The 20,203-nt window shown below is 30.2% G+C and overlaps 1 protein-coding gene across 1 annotated transcript; it reads left to right on the top strand.

Annotated features, from left to right (window-relative positions):
- The first annotated feature begins 6,760 nt into the window (after positions 1 to 6,760).
- Positions 6,761 to 9,644, top strand: LOC107842685 (uncharacterized protein At5g01610). The gene is made up of 3 exons (XM_016686639.2): positions 6,761 to 7,066; positions 8,692 to 8,746; positions 9,035 to 9,644. Exons 1-3 carry the CDS (start codon positions 6,980 to 6,982, stop codon positions 9,406 to 9,408), a joined length of 516 nt encoding a protein of 171 aa, XP_016542125.1. The 5' UTR covers positions 6,761 to 6,979; the 3' UTR covers positions 9,409 to 9,644.
- The last annotated feature ends 10,559 nt before the right edge of the window (positions 9,645 to 20,203 follow it).

Raw genomic sequence — 20,203 nt, 5'->3', positions numbered from 1 at the left:
GATTATTTTTCTGGGTTAAGCAATGTCATTATCCATTGCCTAACATCTTCCATATCTGTTTGTCGTAGTTCTTTTGAATTTGAATAAATCATCTGATGGTCTCTCGAATAATAGCTCCATATTGGGTTTCCATTGGTATAATTATTTGCTAATTCTTAAATAATTGTAGCTAGTTCAATGAGTCATTTATTTGCATAGAAATCAGGTATCTCAATTCTGGGTATCTCTGACTGCTGCGTAATATCTTCTGGTATAACCATATCTCTGGTTAATCCTATTTTTACAACTTGTATAACTGGTTTTATTTCGTCGTATAATATCTCTACTGGTGCAGTATAACACTTTATATAAAATAGATTTTCTTTTGTTATCCTTTTATAGGTGGTGAATATTTTATGTAATTCTTCCATAACTGTTAGTTCTTCTCCGTCTTGGGTGTATATGGTATTTAATAATCCATAGTCAAAATAAGTTTTTACTAGGCTTGGGTTGGTTTTGGGTAGTGCAATTAGCTTGTTGTAACCTTGTAATTTTTGGGTTATATAATTTGTGTTTGGTTCTTTGATATTTGTAGCTTTGGGGTTAAGGTTTAGGAAAGTTTGTACTCTATAGATATTTTCTATGTATTTTTGAGTTTTATAGTTGTAAACTTTTTATCTTGGTTCAGACTATCTCGGTATGTGGTAATTTGTGGGGGTATGAACAAGGGGTCTTTTTGTGTTTTTAGTATAAATGGTTTCTCAAATATCTTATTCATATTCATGTTCTGATATCTTTGTCTACTAACTCCTCTGCTTGTACCTGCAGAAGTAGATTGATAAACGTTATGGGTTTTATGGAGTGTCCCATCGTCTCCTTCTAGCTCTAGAACTTTAATGTCTTCCGATCGACATAGCTCTGCACACTGCTGAATTAGCTGATTTGTAGCTATAGACTTTTAGTTTATCTTCATTAGTCTTTAGCTTTTCCATCTCATTACTCATACTGTCCACTTTCTTTGAAAGCGTAGTTAGGGTGTTGAGTATTTTTTCTTGAGTATCCTCTTCTATTATATCAGTCTGTATAGTTTTGTCTTGATATGTAATCTGCAATAACGTTTTTGTTAGTACTAATTACTTCAATTGTAAATGTAAAATTTAATATATTCAAGACTAGTCTCTGAATCTCTTTTGTTGTAACTGAATTTTGTATTTTCTTTGTTAACCACTAGCGTACCTGTGTATTATCTGTGCGTACAATAAATTTGTTATATACAATATATGGCTCAAATGCTAACAAACATTTATATAATGAACATAATTCTTTTCTATTTATTTCCTATTTTATTTCTGTTTCATTGAACGTACCTGAGTAGTATCTACAATGGTGTTCTAATTTTTCTGCTTCATATCGATATTTAAATACTCCTCCATAACTACATTCACTAGCATCTGCTTCTACTATATATATAAATTTTCTATTTTCATCTAGAAATTGTAATTTTGGTAATTCTTTACAAAGTAATTTTATTTTTTGAACTTGTTTTTTATCTTCTTCATTATAGTTATATTTTACATCCTTTTTAAATTTTTTCTGTAGTGGTTTTAAAGTTTCTGCTAATTTTGGAATATATTCTCTTACTTGGTTTACTAATCCTAAAAATGATTGTAATTTCTTTTTTGTATCTAATTCTTCTTTCAAATTTATTATTTTTCGTACTATATGTTGTTGCATTTTTACTCCACTCTTATCTATTTGTATTCCTAAAAATTCTATCTGATTTTTCATAATTTCGGCTTTCTTTTCGCTTAGACTTATTCCCGATTTTTCTATTATATCTGTAAACTGTCCCAATAATTTTAAATGTTCTTCTTTAGTTTTTGTATATAAAAATATATCATCTATGTATACTATACAATTAGATAATTGTTTAAAATAACTATCCATAAAATGTTGATATCTACCTGGTGCATTTTTATATCCAAATAGTAATACGTTACATTCATAACATCCTTGTGGTACCGTAAATGCGGTTAATTCTTTAGATTCTTCTTCTAACTTTAAATGGTAAAATCTTGATTTACAATCGAATTTGCTAAAATAATTATATCATTGTATTTGCCTTTATTTTAATATCTTATTTGGTATTGAATAATTATATGTCATAGTTTTAGCATTTAAATTTCTATAGTCAATAACCATTCTACTTTTTTCTCTTTTTTGTTCACTATGTTTATTTACTATAAATGTTGGACTATTATGTTTACTATTACTTTTTGGTATATATTGTTTTTCTAATAATTCATCTATATGCATTTTAAATTCTTTTAAATCGTCAAAATTATATGTTAATGGTTTCTCGGTTATTATGCTATTTTTATCTATTAATTCAATTTTTATAGTAGTTTTATGTTTTTTTCATCCTTTTAATGGATCTTCACTATATAATTGTTCTAATTTTTTCTTAGTTATTTCTATCTTATTTATTGAAAATATAGTTATTTCTGTTTTATTTATCGAAAATACTACTAGTTCTATTGTATCTTCAGTATTTTTTATATTTTCTAACTTTTGTGTAATTTTTTCACTTCCTTTTATCCAATCAGTTTTCTTTCTTATTTTATTATTAACTCTTTTTGCTCTCACTTTCTGTTTACATGGTGTTGTAAACCACCAGTCTGTTCTAGTTATTATATGTGGGTATAATTTATCTAAAAATGGCATTCCTAAAAGTATATCTTTTGATGTTAGTTTATAATTATAAATTTCTTCTATTGTTAATATCTTATCCCATACTTGTACTTTTACATTCCTAGCTTTATAAGTAATTAAACTTCCTTCATTATTAAATCCTTTAACTATTATTGGTGTTTTTAATTTATCCCATTTACTTTCTGGTAAGCAATTATATCTACATAAATTAGCTTCTGCTCCTGTATCTATCATAGGCGTATAATATCTACTGTAATATCCTTCTACTACTATCTTCATTAATACATATATTTTCATTTTATGTTAAGGCTCTTCTTAAGAATAATTTCTCTTTGTTATATGTTAAGGTTAATTGTGTATGTTCTATATTAGATGGTTTTACTTGTTCTAGCCATTTTATTCCTAATATTATATCTGCTTTTTGCATTTCTTCCTTTACTTCAAATTCTATTTTTATTTTTCTAATTCCTATTATTATTTCTTTTTCTGCTATATTTTTACTATTTATTAAACTTCTTGGTAGATCTGGGCACATATCATTATCAGTTTTTATTTCTTCATTTTTACTAGATATTTTGCTATATAATTTTCTTCTTGTCCTGTATTCAAGAGTATTAAATATTCTTTTTTATTTATTTTTCCTGTTATATAATATTGGTTTAGATTACTAGTTGAATTTATTTCATAACTTGTTCTTTTTGATGAGCTTGATGATTCTGGTTTTTCATCCGCTATTCTTTTCGTTGTACTTATTCGATCATTTACTATTTCTAATTTTTCTTCTATATCTATGTCTCTATAGCTATAATCATTATAATCTATTGTTTTTACAATTTGTTCGAATGGAATTTCTATTTGTATTTTGTTAATCTTATTTTTTTCCTGTTATTTTATGTTTTGTTGTTAATACATATAAATTTTTGCATCTTGCTGTAAATATTTTACTTCCTGGGGTTAATTCTATTCCTGATATTTTCCAATAGAATACTAATGATTTATCAATATTTTTATCTGTTAGCGCTACTGAATAATTTGCACTTATTATAAATTTGAATTTTTGGTATATTAGATTTCCTTTTACGGCAGTTATTATGCTTTTTTCTATAGGTTTTATAATTCTATCATCTGCTAAATATAATTCTATCGATGTATCTATTCCTTCTCTAAAACATGCTTTTATTAATATCTCCGTACCTCCAAGGTGTACATATTTTATTGGGTCTCCTTTACTTTTTATATCATTTATCTCTTTATTAATTATTCTTTTTGTTACTAGTGGTATACTAACTTTGCCTTTTGCATATCTACAGTCTATTACATGTTCCTTTTAGCATACTACATAATATTTGTCTTTTTTTCCTAGTAAAAATATTTTTTATTATTGGTATTTTAAATATTTTTTCTACACTTAAGTCTAATTCTTTTCCTTTTATTTCATCAAATATGTTACTATCAAATATTATTTTTTGTTCTGTTCCTTCATCATTTAAATATTCTTCCTTTGTTATTATTTTTATATCTTCTTCAGTCATTTGATTCATTTATTTCACTATCTATTTCATTATCTGTTTCGTTTTCTGAATTTCATATATATTATCCTCACTTTCTAATTCATAATCTATATAATCTATCTGCATATATTCTGTATTATCTATTTTTATTTCTGATATTTGTTTATTTTTTGAATTTTTAGGTAATTTACAATCTCTAGCTAAATGGCCTAATTTTCCACAATTATAACAAGTACATTCTTTTATAGATTTCTTCTTTCTATATGGTCTTTTGTATTTATAATTTTTTACATAATATCTTTTTCTTGGTTTCTTGTATTTATATTTTGATTTTTTATATTTCTTATATTTCTTATGTCTTTTTCTTTTCTTATAATATCTTTCTTCACATCCAAATTGGGGTGCTATTTTATTTTTACAACATGCTAAATTTCTTATCAATGTTTTTTCCATTTTTAATTCTTCTCTTTATTTTTCACATAAGTTTCTATACCATTGTTGTAAAAATTTTATTCTTGCTCCTAAAGTATCTATTATTTTTGCTTCTTCCCAACTTTTTATTATCTTCAAACTAAATGATTCGGGTAATTTATTAAAATATAATTTTCTTATCTCTTTACTTTTTTCTATATTATATGCTCCTTTATAATAATATTTTTTAAATGCGCAAGTATATTCATCTATGTAACACATATTACATATTGCTAATTTTAACATTAAATTCCTATTTGTATCTTTTTCTTCATCTTGTTCTTCTTCTATTGTTGTCATACTACCAAATTCATCTTTTATAGCTATTTCATATTTTTTTAATAATTCTATAGTTGTTAGTTTAGTTGTTGTTGATGATGTTCCTTCTATATGTTTATTAGTTCTTAATACCTTCTTGCTATTTTCAGTTAAATTTAAAAACCATAATTTCACTGTTCCTATTAGTGTTCTTTCTATATATTCTGGTGCATCTGTTATGTTTATATTATTATCTAATAATTATTTTGTCATATATCCTATCCATAATTGTATTATTTTTTCTGTATCTATTACACAGTGTAGGTCTAAAAAGTTATAATTTTTATTAACTATTTATTTTGGTGTCCATTTTTCATATTCATTATATTTTTTAAACTTATTCTTATAATATATAGGTTTTTTTATTTCTGATGTTCTAGGTATTATATTTTCATCTTCTTTTTTATCAAGAGTATTTAATTCTGTGTTGATATTTTCTGAGTTTTCTTCATTAATTACTTCTTATTTTTCATTGATTTCTAAATTTTTTGTATTTGTTAATATTTCTGTATATGTTTCACTATCTTCTGAATCATAATTATCTGTCTCTTCAATATCTATATTATTTATTTCTAATTCCTTGTTTTTTATTTCTAATTTTTTCTTAAATTGATTTATCTTGTTTGGTAATTTTGGTTCTTTATCTTTTTCTCCCTTTTCCTTTTGTCTTTGTTCATACAAATCTTTTAACATTTGTAGTTCTTTTTCTAATTCAGCAATCCTACTATTTTTAGTTTCTTCTATTTTTCGTATTTCTTCTGTAGTTTGTTATTTTATTTTTTCTATTTCTTTTTTTCTATCTATTTTTCATTTTCTCTTTCTATTCTTACCATTGCTGTCAATTTATCTTCTAATTTTAATTCTTTTTTTTTTCTAACATTAGATATAAATGTTCACCTATTTTATTATATCTTCTTCTAGATTAGAAAATACTATTTTTATTTTTAATCCTTCGTGATTTTCATATATTTTTTCATCTATTATAAATTCTTCTTTGTTCATTTTATTGTGAATAGTTCATGTTGATATATATATTCTAAACTATCTATTTGTGATTCTAATTTTGATATTTTATCTTTTTGTGTATTTATTGAGTTTTCACTAACTCCGGTAAATATATTATAATGTAGTCTTTATATTCTTATTTTTAATTCTTTACGTTTTTCAGAAATAATTTATTTTAATTCTTTGTATTTTTGTACTTTATTCATTTAAACCATATTTATAATATCTTGGTGGATATCTAAATCTAATTTTATCATAATTAGGTGGTATGTGTCTCATTCTTCTAGATTTTAAATGGATTATTAATTTTGCTTCAATACTAGATATTAAGGTAATTAGGTAGGCTACTCTTTGTGAGTTTTCTTTTATTTTATTTAGACTTATATATTCTGTATAATTACTAATTAATGATTCTTTAATTTTTCTAAAAGTTTCTTTATTTTTAAATGGTCTTCTCATAATTAATTCAATGCAACATAAATTCAAACATATATACTATATAAATTCAAAATTGAAAATCTTTTCAAAGTTAGGCAACTTATTGTGCTAAAAATTATTGGATTAACTAAAAGTAAATTTCAACTTTGATTCCCTATTTTTCTGGTAATAAATGATTGGGATGATTTTTAGTGTATACTAAATACGCGTATTAATTTATAATGCTTATATTTAATTTCGTCATAGTAGAATATATTTAAAATAATCAAGAAAAAAAATATTAAATACATAAAAAATGTTAATATGATTTTTTTTATCCTCATAGTTCAATCCGCTAGACAAGGATTGGTGCTATATCTTTATTAGCTACCGAAAATTCTTGTTCATTCCCTTTCCATCTCTCTTTCTCTGTTTCTTTCTCAATTGAACTCGGCGAGAGGATAAAAAGGGAGAATTCTATAATTTCTTAAATACAGATATAGTTACTGCTTTTCAATTCATATATATATGTACCATTTTGCAAGAAAGAAACAAAGAAAAAGGTAATGGATTCGGTGATGAACAAGGCAGGTTCATATTTGATTGGTCAGAAAGCCAGCAAGGAGTTTAGTTCCGTAACCAACGACCTTAACGTACGCAGTTTCCTTTTGACCTTCCTTGAAACTCTTTTTTGCAACAACGTGATTATTCAATATTTGGAGGATTTGCATTGGGCATTCTTTGATTATGTACTTATGTTTATGAAATCATTAAATATTGTGTTCAATTTATGATTCGGTAATGAAGATTGGATCTTTATTGTTAATTAATGTTGGTGATATACTGAAGAAGCTAAGGTGTTGTTTGGTTTGAAAATTGTCATCTCGAGATAACTAATATCGGAATTAATTATCTCAGGATTATCCGGATAACTTATCCCACCATGTATATGGGATAAGTTATCCCGAGACTAAGGGAAAAATGGTGGGATAAGTTATCCCGAGTTGGATTATTCCTCCAACCAAATAAAAGAAAATATGTTTTTTTTTTATCCCGGGATAATTAGTTATTCCAGGATAACCATTTTCAAACCAAACCACCGTAGGTATAAGAGTGCTTCTAATTTAGAAATGTGCTACGCAATTTTAGAAAGAAAAAACATAACAATAATACTCCCTCATTTCAAAATATTTGGCCCTCTTTTTAAAAATATTTGTTTCATCTTAGTTGTTTAATTTATAAAATCAAGATAATAGTATTATGTTCTTCCAATATTATTTTTATCACTAAATGACCAAACAAAATATATATACTCAAATTTATATTTTCAAATCATAATTAATAAGACTAATTAGTAATATAAATTTCTAATAAATTTTTTCTTGAGAAAGTATCAAGTCAATAGGAGTCAACTATTTTGAACGAATGAAGTAGATGTAATATTTAAACTTCTAACCTCACTTTTGGAGGTGCACCAACCATTATCACATTGTATGATACTTTGAGTACTAATTCACACAATATTAAGTATTTTTTAAAAAGTACAACACTACAATACATGACCTATAAGGGGAGCATGAGTTCACGTTAACCTAGCTGCTGGGTAGATACGCCCCTGGATTGATACATTCTTATTGTGGTTAAAAAAAAAAAAAAAGAGAAACACGCCCCATCTTCCCACCATATATGTTCCATATTCAATGCTAAATAAAATGGTCTTTCAAAGGTTTTATAGATATTTACATTCATATTGCGGTCATATGAAATTTTATCTTTTTGCCTTAATAGCATATATGTTTGTGGTATAGTTTTTTTGATGTAGTTTCTTTCTTGTGATGTTATTATTTCGGAGGAAACTTCTATACTTAAACATGTGAATGATAGAAATGATTGGAAGCTAGATGGGATAGTGAAAAATGGGAATATGACTCTTTGTTGGGTTTTTTATTTATAATTATTTGGTATTCAAAGCTCACTGATCTATCTATATGTCCAGATACTAATAAAGATGTCCGTATTTCAACCAATCGTAGAAAATCAAATTTTCCTAAGCTCGTTCTTTTAAAGCCGGTTTAGTTATTGATAATCATTTCAAGACATGTTTCCTAGTTGTGGCTAATTTCTTTAAGATAAAAGAAGTGTAATAAATTACATAAAATTGTCGGAGGGACCAAATGGCTGGTCATCTTTAACAAAAATATTACTGTATATTTGGGGCTACATGGAATTCTTCTCTTGTTGTATTTTCTTCATACTGACTTTTCCCCTTCCAAATTAGAACTTGCAAAACAATATTACAGGAGGAACAAAAAAGCTCGTGAACAAAATTAAAGGTTAGTCTTCTACCTGCATGACTCAGTTGGCCCCTGCTCTTTTTTGTTTATTTCTTTTCCAAGTTTTTGGCCACAAGACTTATACCCTTGGCTATTTTGTCTCGAATTTTTAATTCACAGTATTAAACTGAGTGAGCATTTCATCTAAAAGCTTAAATTGTTAGTGACTATTTTATTTACTCAAGGGACTAACTTTTGATTACTTAGTTATATTATTCTCTACACTGTCAAGTATTTAAGGATGTTGATTAGTACATATCATCCCTACTATTACTGTTGGTTTTGTAGGGAAAACACAAAGGCCATTGCCAGAGCTGCTAAAGGAGTATGACATTCCAGTAGGCATTTTCCCTCGCGAGGCAACCAACTACGAGTTTAACGAAGAGACAAAGAAGCTTACTGTCCATTTTCCGGAGTTATCTGAAATTACTTACCGAGATGCATCCATAGTACGGTTCAATACTACAGTTACTGCACATTTGGAGAAGGGAAAGCTAAGTGAGATAGAGGGAATGAAAACAAAAGTGACGTTCCTTTTTATATCAGTTAGTGTAATCTTGTGTGAACAAACAGAGATTCATTTCACTGCTGGGTTGAGGAGAACACGTCCTAGAGCTGTATATGACGCCTTCAGGGATGGAATTGGGATAGACAAATTCTAGTGAGACCAACTAACTTTGAACATTGAGTTTGTCATACAATACTAATATGATATTCTATCGGTAATTTTTTTGGGAGAATTGATTTTATAGGACATTTATAATTTTTTTTTTCACTTAGTTTATTCTTTTTATGAGAGATCTGTTTTACATAAAAGTTTTGCACTTTCTTTCTTGTCCATGTAATGGTTGTAACTACAAGTTTATATTGATAATTTGAGTTCAGATTTCAGCTAGTATTTCTTATTCTTCAGATACTACAGCGCCTATTTTTGAAGAACCTGATGAAAGTAAGATGCTCGATTCAATAGCTCGATCCTAGTCCTATCATGCCAAAAGTCATTCGACAACACAATGTATCAGATGTCCTGTTATTTCAGGACGGGATCAATTTAAAATTTTATTTCAAGTCTATTTCATTATGGTTAACGAAATATTCTGTATTTTTCTCTTCTTTTCTATATTGACAGAAGAGAGGCTTTCAAACATGTATGTGCTTAAAGTCAATATAATTGAAATTAAGGACATTCCAAATATTTGACTAGTTACATAATTACGTGTCTTTACATTAGAGTCTGAAATTGCTTATGCGTGCATTCGTAAATGCTTTCCCAGCCTTACATGTCTTCTTATGAAAACTTTGGGTGTCAACTTCTGTTCTCTAATGCACACACCCTTATTTTTCTTTTGTCTATTCTTTCTCCTACTTTCTCTGTAACTTGTACTCCCTCCCTTAATTTTAACTTATCAATCATACTAAAAATTGATGTTCAACAATACTTATTTATTTTAAAATATTAATAGATAGTTTTTTCATTCTATCTATTTTATTTTTAGTATTAAATACAATTCATTATTTAATATATTTTCGAAGTATTAAATTTAACAGGTAATATAGTACAATTATTCATATCATTTACTATTTCTTAATATGAGTCAAGCAAATAATAGACAACTATTAATAAACGGAAAGAGTATAAATTTTTCTTCAACAGTTGGATAATTAAGTTTTTTTAATCCGCTGTTGCTTGATTCGGTTGAAGTGCTCCGGATTTTTGGTCATTTTGTGTGGGGTGTTGTTGTACCAGGATAATGATTATACCATATTATTATTATCTTTAGCTTTTGGTTTCTCTCCATCCTTCGTAATTTCTAATGGTAGAAGAAACCCCAATTTGATTCCTCTCGTTTTAGGTAGAATTATATTGATTTTGGACTATAACAATGGAGTTTTTATTGGATTCTAAAATTTAAGGTGAGCTAGAAAAAATTAAAATAGCAATTTTTGTTCTAACATCATGATAATAGTAAAGGGAAGGAAGGAATTAAGTGAGAGCGGAACACAATGTAATTACTCCTGTCATTTTAAAATAGTTAGTCTTTCTTTAAAAATGATTTATTTTAATTTAATTGTCTTTTTTATGAAATTAGGAGAATATTATTGTGTTCTTCTAATATTACCCATATCAATAAATGACTAGACTAAGTGTGTATATATATTCAGATTTATAATCTCAAAACATAATTAATAAGATTAATTGAGAAAATTGAAGGAAAGATGTCTTTTAAGTCTTGAATGAAGGATTGATGACATTGACTAACAGATAGGGTAAAACATCATTAGAAAACTTGATTAAGTTAATTGTGGATTTGATTAATATTTTCAAAACTTTCTAATCTTTTCAAAAATATAAATCAACCCAACCCACACCCCTCTTCAATCCAAATCAACCACCCTCTTCTCTCTCGACAACTTTTCTCAACTTTCTCCCAACCAACAGTTTTGCAAAATTTCTCCCTTCAACCCCCGGCGATTTCTTCCTCTGGCGATAAATAATTGGGCTTCGAGTTTCCCTCTTCAATTCAAATCAACCTGTCTCTCATCTCTCTCTCGACAACTTCTCTTAATTCTCTCCCTACCAACTGATCTACAAATTTCTCATTTCAATCCTCGGCGACTTCAACATTCGACTACAAATAGTTGGGCTTCCAGTTCTTTTTCGACTTCAACCTTCAATCGACGTGACAACCTTGCTCTCCGGCCACAACAGCTTCGAATTCTTCATCGTTCCTTTTTTCTTTCACAGGTAAGAATTTATGGCCTTTTTAGTTTTGAAGAAAATGAGGAACTTGAGTCAACTTCTCTTATTGTATTGGTTAATAATTTTAATATTAGTTGCATTAATTTGAAATGCGGTCTGAATAAAATCCTAATTTCAGGTATTTCTTCTCTTTTCTTTTCGAAGTGAATTATGATATTTTGTTGTTTGTTGCATTTTTTTAAAGTTTGAATTTTATTCTTTGTGTTTATAAAAACAAAATAATAATTTGGGTTGATTTGTTCTGTTCTTGTTCTTGATAAAAATGGTGAAATTGCTTTTTTTTTTTGTTAAACAAAATCATGCTACTATTTTTTGTTTTCTCTAACAGATTACTCATATGGTGCAACATATTAACATATGCAACAGATTAATCATATGATACAACAGATCAACCATCTGATACACCAGAGGAACCATCAGATTATAATTGTGATGCAATAGATTAATCATCTAATGAAATAGATTAACTATTTAATGCAATAGATTTACCATATATTACAACAAATTAAGCATCAGATAAAAAATCTGATGCAACTAATTAACCATCTGATGCAATGGAAGAACCATCAGATTAATGATCCGATGCAACAGATGAACCTCCTGTTGGATAAAATCCTATCAACTCTTTCAACAGGAAATATTCAAGACTTGATTTTTCCAACTGATTATTCATATGCCGTGATAGACAACCCTATGTTGGAAAAAAATCTAAACTTGACCGTTGATAACTGTTCCAATAGATCACTCATATGTTGTAACAAATGTGTGACCTGTTGCACAGACCATTTATCTTTCTCAACAGATGAGTGATATATTTTGTATTATCGCAATAGATTACTCAGTCGTTGCTGCAGGTTAGTTAACTACTCTGACAGATCACTCATATGTTACAACAGATGTGTGATCTGTTGCATAAACCATTCATCTTTCTCAATAGATGAGTGATATATTGTGTATTATCGTAATAGATTACTTAGCGATTGCTACGAATTATTTAACTATTCCAACATATTACTCATATGTTGCAATAGATGGTGTCACAACAGATGTGTGATCTGTTGCACAGACTATTCATCTTTCTCAATAGATGAGTGATATGTTTTGTATTATCATAATAGATTACTCAGTCGTTGCTATAGGTTATTTAACTGTTCCAACAGATCACACACATGTTGCAATAGATGTGTGATCTGCTGCACAGACCATTTATTTTCTCAATAGATGAGTGATTTATTTTTTATTATTGCAACAGATTACTCATTTATTGCAAAAGGTTATTTAACTATACCAACGGATCACTCATATGTCACAATAATGTGTTATCTATTGCACAGACCATTCACCTATCTTAAAAGATGAGTGATATGTTTTGTATTATTGCAACAGATTACTCATCTGCTGCAACAGTGTACTTATATGCTGTAACAGATATACTACCTGGTGCAATAAATAGGTGATCTGTTGCAACTGTTATTTTACTGTTTTGCTTGTTTGATTTACTGTGATCCTTTTTAACAATGCATTAATCAACTATAATATATTTTTTTATGTTTTTGTTAATTTTAGATAATATGGTTCCCAAAAGAACAGAAACCAAATTAAGTCCAAGTAAAGGAATAAGCTGCATCCACCACTCTATAAGCTTGCTTTACAAGCGTTATCTCAATCGGGAGTAGAATATGATAAACACGGGGAGGAGGAATATTTCAAAAGAGATGATACAAATGCTAATAGCCCTTCCACCAAAGAGTTGGTCAAAGCCTTCAGCAATGATCGTTATCCTGTGAGAATGCAGTGCGATAGTCTCGCAGATTTAATGGGTGGTTTCGTGGTTAAGTCAGCCATGGGAAGATCTTTTGATGCCTTTAGAAAAATGCGTTAGAAAAAAAATTGGATACTTATTTCAGGGACAGCTGCTTTAGAAAATATCTTGATTTGTCGAAGGACAACAATGCTCGTTTTCAAATAAAAATGACATATGAACTTCTCATATTATGAAAAGAAAAGATAAGATGGATGAGGTGTGGATAAATTACTGTGGCATGCCTGTTTGTTTTGGTTCAAAGGAGTTTGCCATAGTTACTGGACTAAAATGTTTTTCCCCTTCTCAAGTTATACCTATTCTAACCCAAAAAAAGACACCCCACACACCCAAAAAAGGCAAAGGCAAGTTATGTGATCGTGATGACCTGGTGTCCATTGTTGGTCCAAGCTTCAAAAATAAAAATTTGATAGAAGCGTTGAAAGGTAAAGGACTTTCAAAGAAGCACAAACAGTCATTGTGCTTGGTTTGGTTTGTATATAATATTCTTTGGGCGAGAGACATTAACAACAACATAAGCCTCAGTTTAATAAAGCTCTCCGAGGATTTTAAGGCATTTAACAGCTATCCTTGGGGGTATGAAAGCTTCAAAATGACTGTTAAATATTTGTTGACTCCGTTAGCACCAAAGACAGTCAACTTTTATGGCTTTCCATGGGCTTTCATAGTAAATGTTTCTTTCTTCTATTATGATATCATTTATTTTTTTTACTCAATAATGGTTTTGATTTATTGACATTATTTTATAGGCTTGGGCATTTAAAGCCATTCCTTATTTGAGACAACAAGTGAACTACCAGGAAGCAATTTCCTATCCAAGAATCTTGAGATGGTTGTCGACCAAAATTGATGAAAATGTAAAATTTCTTAATCTCTTCACCCCCCGAAGGATGCAGTAAGTATAATTATAATTAATTTTTTCTTTTAATTAATAATTTTTTTGAATGATCTAATCATCATTCTAATATATATAATAATTTATGTTAGATTGTGCATCCATCACTAGTTCCGAACAATCGAGAGTTGAAGATGCCATTTTTTCTTACTTTATGATCTGTGAAAACTTTATCAAACCCTAGGGTCATCAACAGAATAAAAATGAAATTGTTTGGAGCAACAACCATTACAAGAAAAATAATTTTAGAGGGCGGGCTTGTTGTTGTTGATGGTCTTAGTGGTAATGGAGCTATTGGTAGTGGTAGTGGTGTTGCTGTTGGTGCTAATGATGCTCCTCTTACAGTATTTAAAGTAAACCATTATGAGTATAATCATACTGGTTATACAGATTTTTCTCTCCCAATGAATGTTCTGCATGCAAATGTCAAGACTGCAGGACGAAACATGATGTAGTGATCAATACTATTCATGCATTAATTACTTCTGTAAATGAACTGACATCTAAGAGGGGTCTCATTCCATTAACGAGGATTTTATTTCCATTCGCTCTATTAAAGATTAGGGCTAAGAAGAGAACGAGAGTGATTTCTAGGGCATTATCAAGCATTCAAAAAAGCAAAATTACAACTCCTCTGTCTGTGTGTTGCACTGAGCAGTGTACAATATCTAAAGGAGAACAACACAAGTTAAAGAAGGTGAATATATATGTCTTCCAACTAACAAAACAAACAGACACATATCTGTTTCAACAAATGACACATTTGCTGAAAATTATCAAATAGATATATACATCTGTTGCAATAGTTGACTAACTTGTTGAACCAGATAAAGAATCTATTGTGACATATGTCTCGTCTATTTTAGAAAATTAAACAGCTCTTTATACCACTTTTATTTATACCAATAAATGACCTATCTTCTGCAACAGATGATTCATATGTTGCAATGGATGGTTCATCCATTGGAAATTATCATACAGGGTCTTCCTCATATAGAAATTTATCCCAATAGTTGATTCATTGTTGCAACAGAAATATAATCTTTTTGGGATGATTTAAAATGGGAGAAAAACCTGTTTGATTTGCTAGAAGAGATGAGTTATCATTTTCTGTTTTGTTGTTTCTTCGTGATTAGCATTGGCCAATTCTGGCTTTCCAGGTGGATGTAGAAAAAGCTACTGTTGAACATCATTGACAATATGCTACTCTTTTTATGGAAATATGGAGAATAGAAAGCACATAAACTATACGTAAGCAACTAGAAAGATCCACGACGAGCAAAGCCAATTCCATAGCACCAGATGAAGAACAACTTATCCATACTGTGTAGATCTTTATAGCTTAAGCCTGTAAAGTAATCCTTGGCATCATACTTAAATTTTTGTTGATGTATTTGTTGAGAGTTGTATCCATAACAATTTTTTTACATTTCATTTATTCGTTGACTTATTTCAGCTAATTTCTGAAGGCTTCAAATTATTTTATTTTGTCTATAAATTTTATTTATTCCTTAGATTTGAACTTATTTATTAAAAAGGAATACTAGATTCAAATATTGCAACAGATAATGTATCTATTGCAACAGACGACACATTTATTGGAAAAATCAAACAAATTTAGGCATATGTTGCAACAGGTAGGCAATCTATTGAAATTTATCAAATAGGTCTTCCCACTATTGCAACAGATGGACTTAGATAGAAACATCGAGATAATTCAACAGACGACCAATCTATTGTAACAGATAAACTATATGTCAGAACAGGTAGAATAACTGTTACAACGGATGAAGAATCTGTTACATATAAAAATTCAACTTTTGTTGGACATAAAAAATTGCCACTATGTATAAAAAAGTTAAAGTGAATTGAAATAAAAAAGGCGAAACCCATTGACAGTGTTCAGTTCAAACAACTAAACTAAAATAGGCATCAAGTATACGTGTTTATTTTAAACACATAAAATAAAATAGGCATCAAATGTATCATCCTGACACATTTTGCTGACTTTCCATCACTTGGCCCCCAACGGTCATTTACCCCCCCTCCATTGTCTTATATATTCATCTTCCTCCTAAAATTTAATTCTAAATTCCCAAATCTTCTTCTTCATCATCATCTTCTTTTATCTATCCAAATTCTTTAAATTATTTCTTTCGTTTTTTCTAACTGAGCTTGACAGTGTTGAGTGCATCTTCCACTATTTTTTGTGATAAAGATTTTTGATATTGTAAGTGCGGTCATGAAGCTCTGTTAAAGACTTCTTGGACTTAACAAAATCTGGGTCGTAGGTTTTTGACTTGTAAGATTTCAAAGGTAATATTTTTTTTATCTAATTAGTTGATTCATTATTGACTAGTAATTATTTTATAATTGTGTTCTTTTTTTATATAAAAATTGGGTAGATGCGATTACTTTGATTGGTATGAAGAACGACACCCTTCACAAGAAAATCATGTAATCCGGGGTTTTTAAAACAAAGTTAATGCTTTTAAAGAGAAACAAAATAGAGCAAGAAGATACTACATTAGTGCCGTTATTGCTATTGGTTTGGTGTTATTAGGCACATGGATATTCAAGCCTAATTGCTGAAATTTTCATGGTAGTGCGTGTATTTTCTACTGGTTTGATGTTGTCGAGCACATGGATATTCAAGCGTAACTGTTGAAAAATATCAAAAAGATTTAGGCATATGTTGTAAAATTTAGATCATCTATTGGAAATTATCAAACAGGTCTTCCCACTGTTGCAACAGATTGGACTTATATTATTAGATTATTCATAGAAATAACATCGACGTAATGCAACAATGACCAACCTATTACAACAGATAAACTATTTGCCAGAACAGATTAAATATATTTTATAATAGATTGACAATCTATTACATTATAAAGAATACAACTTTCATCAGAAAAAAATTATTCCTACTACATCTACATGTACATGTAATAAAGTGAAGGGTGACTTGAAACTAAAAATTGCTATTTCACAAGCTCTTCTATATACACAGGATTCAAGTGTCCAGTAAGTACCCCATAAGCCCAGACCTCTTGCAGGTTTGCCACAGTGTTGTAGCACAGAAAAGTCATTGGCTCGGCCATTTTTGTGCTGGTCAGCAAATATTCAATGTATGCAAGAGCTTGTGAGTCGCTCGCTTTAGCGGCATCATCTTTTGGAAGGATCATTCCCTTGTTTTGACGTTTAAAATCTCATGATTTCTTCATCAACACTTTTTTTTGGAAAATGATTCATCAGTTTACTCTCCCTCAATAAGATGGGCTATAGCACCATCAGTGGCTCCACAAGGAGAAAAAGATCAAAATCGTCAATGAGAAGTACATTGGAGTCATAAACATTGATCTTTCCCTCCTTGAGTAGTATCTCAACAACCCTATAATGCATTTCATTCATGATAATGACTGCAAAAATCCTTTTTGCCTCGGTCCAGCTCTTGCCATGTGGATTTGGCCTCTCTTCTCTAATATACAACAACAACAACAAACCCAGTGTATTCCCACCTAGTGGGGTATGGGGGGGATAAGATGTACGCAGTCCATACCTCTACCTTTGATGAAGTAGAAAGGCTGTTTCCGTCGATAGACCCCCGGCTCAAGACACGAGATACCACACAAATACATAGTAAAGCACAGAAGCAGATTACATAACATAAATACGGCACCCATAAGTAATATAAAATAGAGGAAAGCAGAGGAAAGAACACAGATTCGTAATAAAACATGGAACACGGAAGACGGATTCATAACAGGAATAAAACCCCCACCAAGTAGTTCCCTACACTAGCGACCCAAACTGGCCCTAATCCTCTCTTCTCTAACATATTTTATCATTTCTTCTTCATCCAAGACCAACGTAAAAACTAGGAAATCAAGTCCCATTCCAAGGGATGACGCCTCCCCATTGAGTTGATCGTACCTATCCTTGAGATTTTTGCAGAAATTGAGGTCCATTATCCTATCGGTAGTGTCATAAGCTTCCCGGTATGTTAATTACATTTTTATCATGAGGCAGAGAATTATGTCAACATGTTGTGATATAAGAATTCAATTTTTAAATAGGTTAGTAATTGTAAAGATGCAATGGATGGTCCATCTGTTGCATAGGGTTTTCTGAATTAATAATCCAACGCAACTTATGTAACAAATGGATAATAAGTTGCAACAAAAACATTACCAATTGCACCAGTATACATAACTGTTGCAACAAATGTGAAATCTGTTGCGTAGCTTCTTCTTTATGGGGTAGATTAGAAGGGCCAGGTTAGGAAAAGTAAACTTGCCTTGTCCTCATACGGTATACACATATCAGTCATAGTCTAGAAGTCTTGGGGGGAAAGAGAGGCCTGGGGTAATCTGGTGCGCTTGTCTTGGCATTCTTGGACTGTCCCAGATCCCTCTTCTCTTAGATGCCAAGTTCCACGTATATGTCTACCTTCTTGACTAGCCCCTAAACTTTAACAGCTTTTGGAGAGGGAGGAATTGTAATTTTTTTTGATTTCTGATCAGAGAGTACGTCTCTAATTGCTCTTTTCTTTCTCCTAACCAACACTGTAGGAGTGTGTGGCTCCTTCTGGTAAGGTATGACACACCTCTTGAATTTGAATTCCTCAATAGCTTTAGAGATAGCCTCTATTTTTTAAAAGATTTTATCCTGTCTGTCCTTACACTCTTCGCATTCGTAACGAGAACACAATGGTAAAGAGGGGTGAGAGGGACATTTGTAGGAGTGAAAAGGGGTTTTTTCAAACACATTTATTCTTTCTTAAGCATCAATATGCTCATTATCATGAGTGGTAGCAGCATCAGTATGCCTTCCACCAACACCAACAACTCCACCAAAAGAAGCACCCGGATCTGCCTTAGTAGGTTGGTCATGAAGAGCCTCAACATTAGGCTGACCTTGCCTAACTGCTCTTCTTATGGATGTTGCTCCAGCCAATTCTTTCTTTATTAACTCCACCGTTAGGTCTGCTATAGTATCAATATGACCTAGAGTAATATAAGAAGTCATTATCGACTCCTCCTCAATAGGCACGATCCATAGATGCACAACCTATAAAAAAGAAAAAAAGACAGATGTATTTAAATCATATAATATAATAATTTTCACAATTAGGCTATATTTTTAAAAAAAAGACCCATCTATTACATAGTTTGCAGTATATGGTTAAAATCTATTTGAGTCTAGTTTAGAGAAATAGAGCAACACATGGATAATCTGATGCAAAATATCAATTATCTATTGCAACAGTTGCATAAGACGGGTAATCTGTTATGCAATATATGATCTGTATGTCATAATAGATGAACTATATGTCATCAGATTACACATCTGTTGCATAATTTGCAGTAGATGGTTAATCAATTAGGAGTCGAGTTCAGAGAACCAAAGAAACAGATGGGTAATCTGACGCAAGATATTAATCATACCCTATCGCAATAGATGTCCCATCTGGTGCATCTTATATAACATCTGTTGCACCAGATATAATATCTGTTCAATATATTTCTTTGAATAAAATTATTTTACTTGAAGAAGACGTATTGCATCATCCGAAGGGTTAAAGAGATCAGTCTCCTTAATATTGGTGTTGCTCTTTGCAGCCAACCACCCAAACATCCTTGGATGAGAAACGTCATCTGGGTAATCCATTAACTGCTTTCAGAGGGGAGAATGGCTTCAAATGCCCAAGCCTAAAAAATGAATACAGGAAGCAAGCAAAAAAAAGTCATTATAACTATATTCAATATAAATTAATGGATGAGTAAAATTAGTGATTAATTTTACCATGAAAGCCCAAGGAAAGCCATATAATGTGGTCATCCCTGAGGATAGCTTTGTCAGTAAATATTGGACAGTCAAGTAGAAGCTGTCATATCCCCAGGGATAGTTGTTGAATTTATCAAAATCCTCAGCACGCACAAACAAATCATCTTCTATGACCTTGTTTACGTCTCT

This window comes from Capsicum annuum, chromosome 9, assembly GCF_002878395.1.
Source record: "Capsicum annuum cultivar UCD-10X-F1 chromosome 9, UCD10Xv1.1, whole genome shotgun sequence".
In the NCBI taxonomy this organism is placed as follows: domain Eukaryota; kingdom Viridiplantae; phylum Streptophyta; class Magnoliopsida; order Solanales; family Solanaceae; genus Capsicum; species Capsicum annuum.
This window is presented reverse-complemented; position numbering and strand designations above follow the sequence as displayed.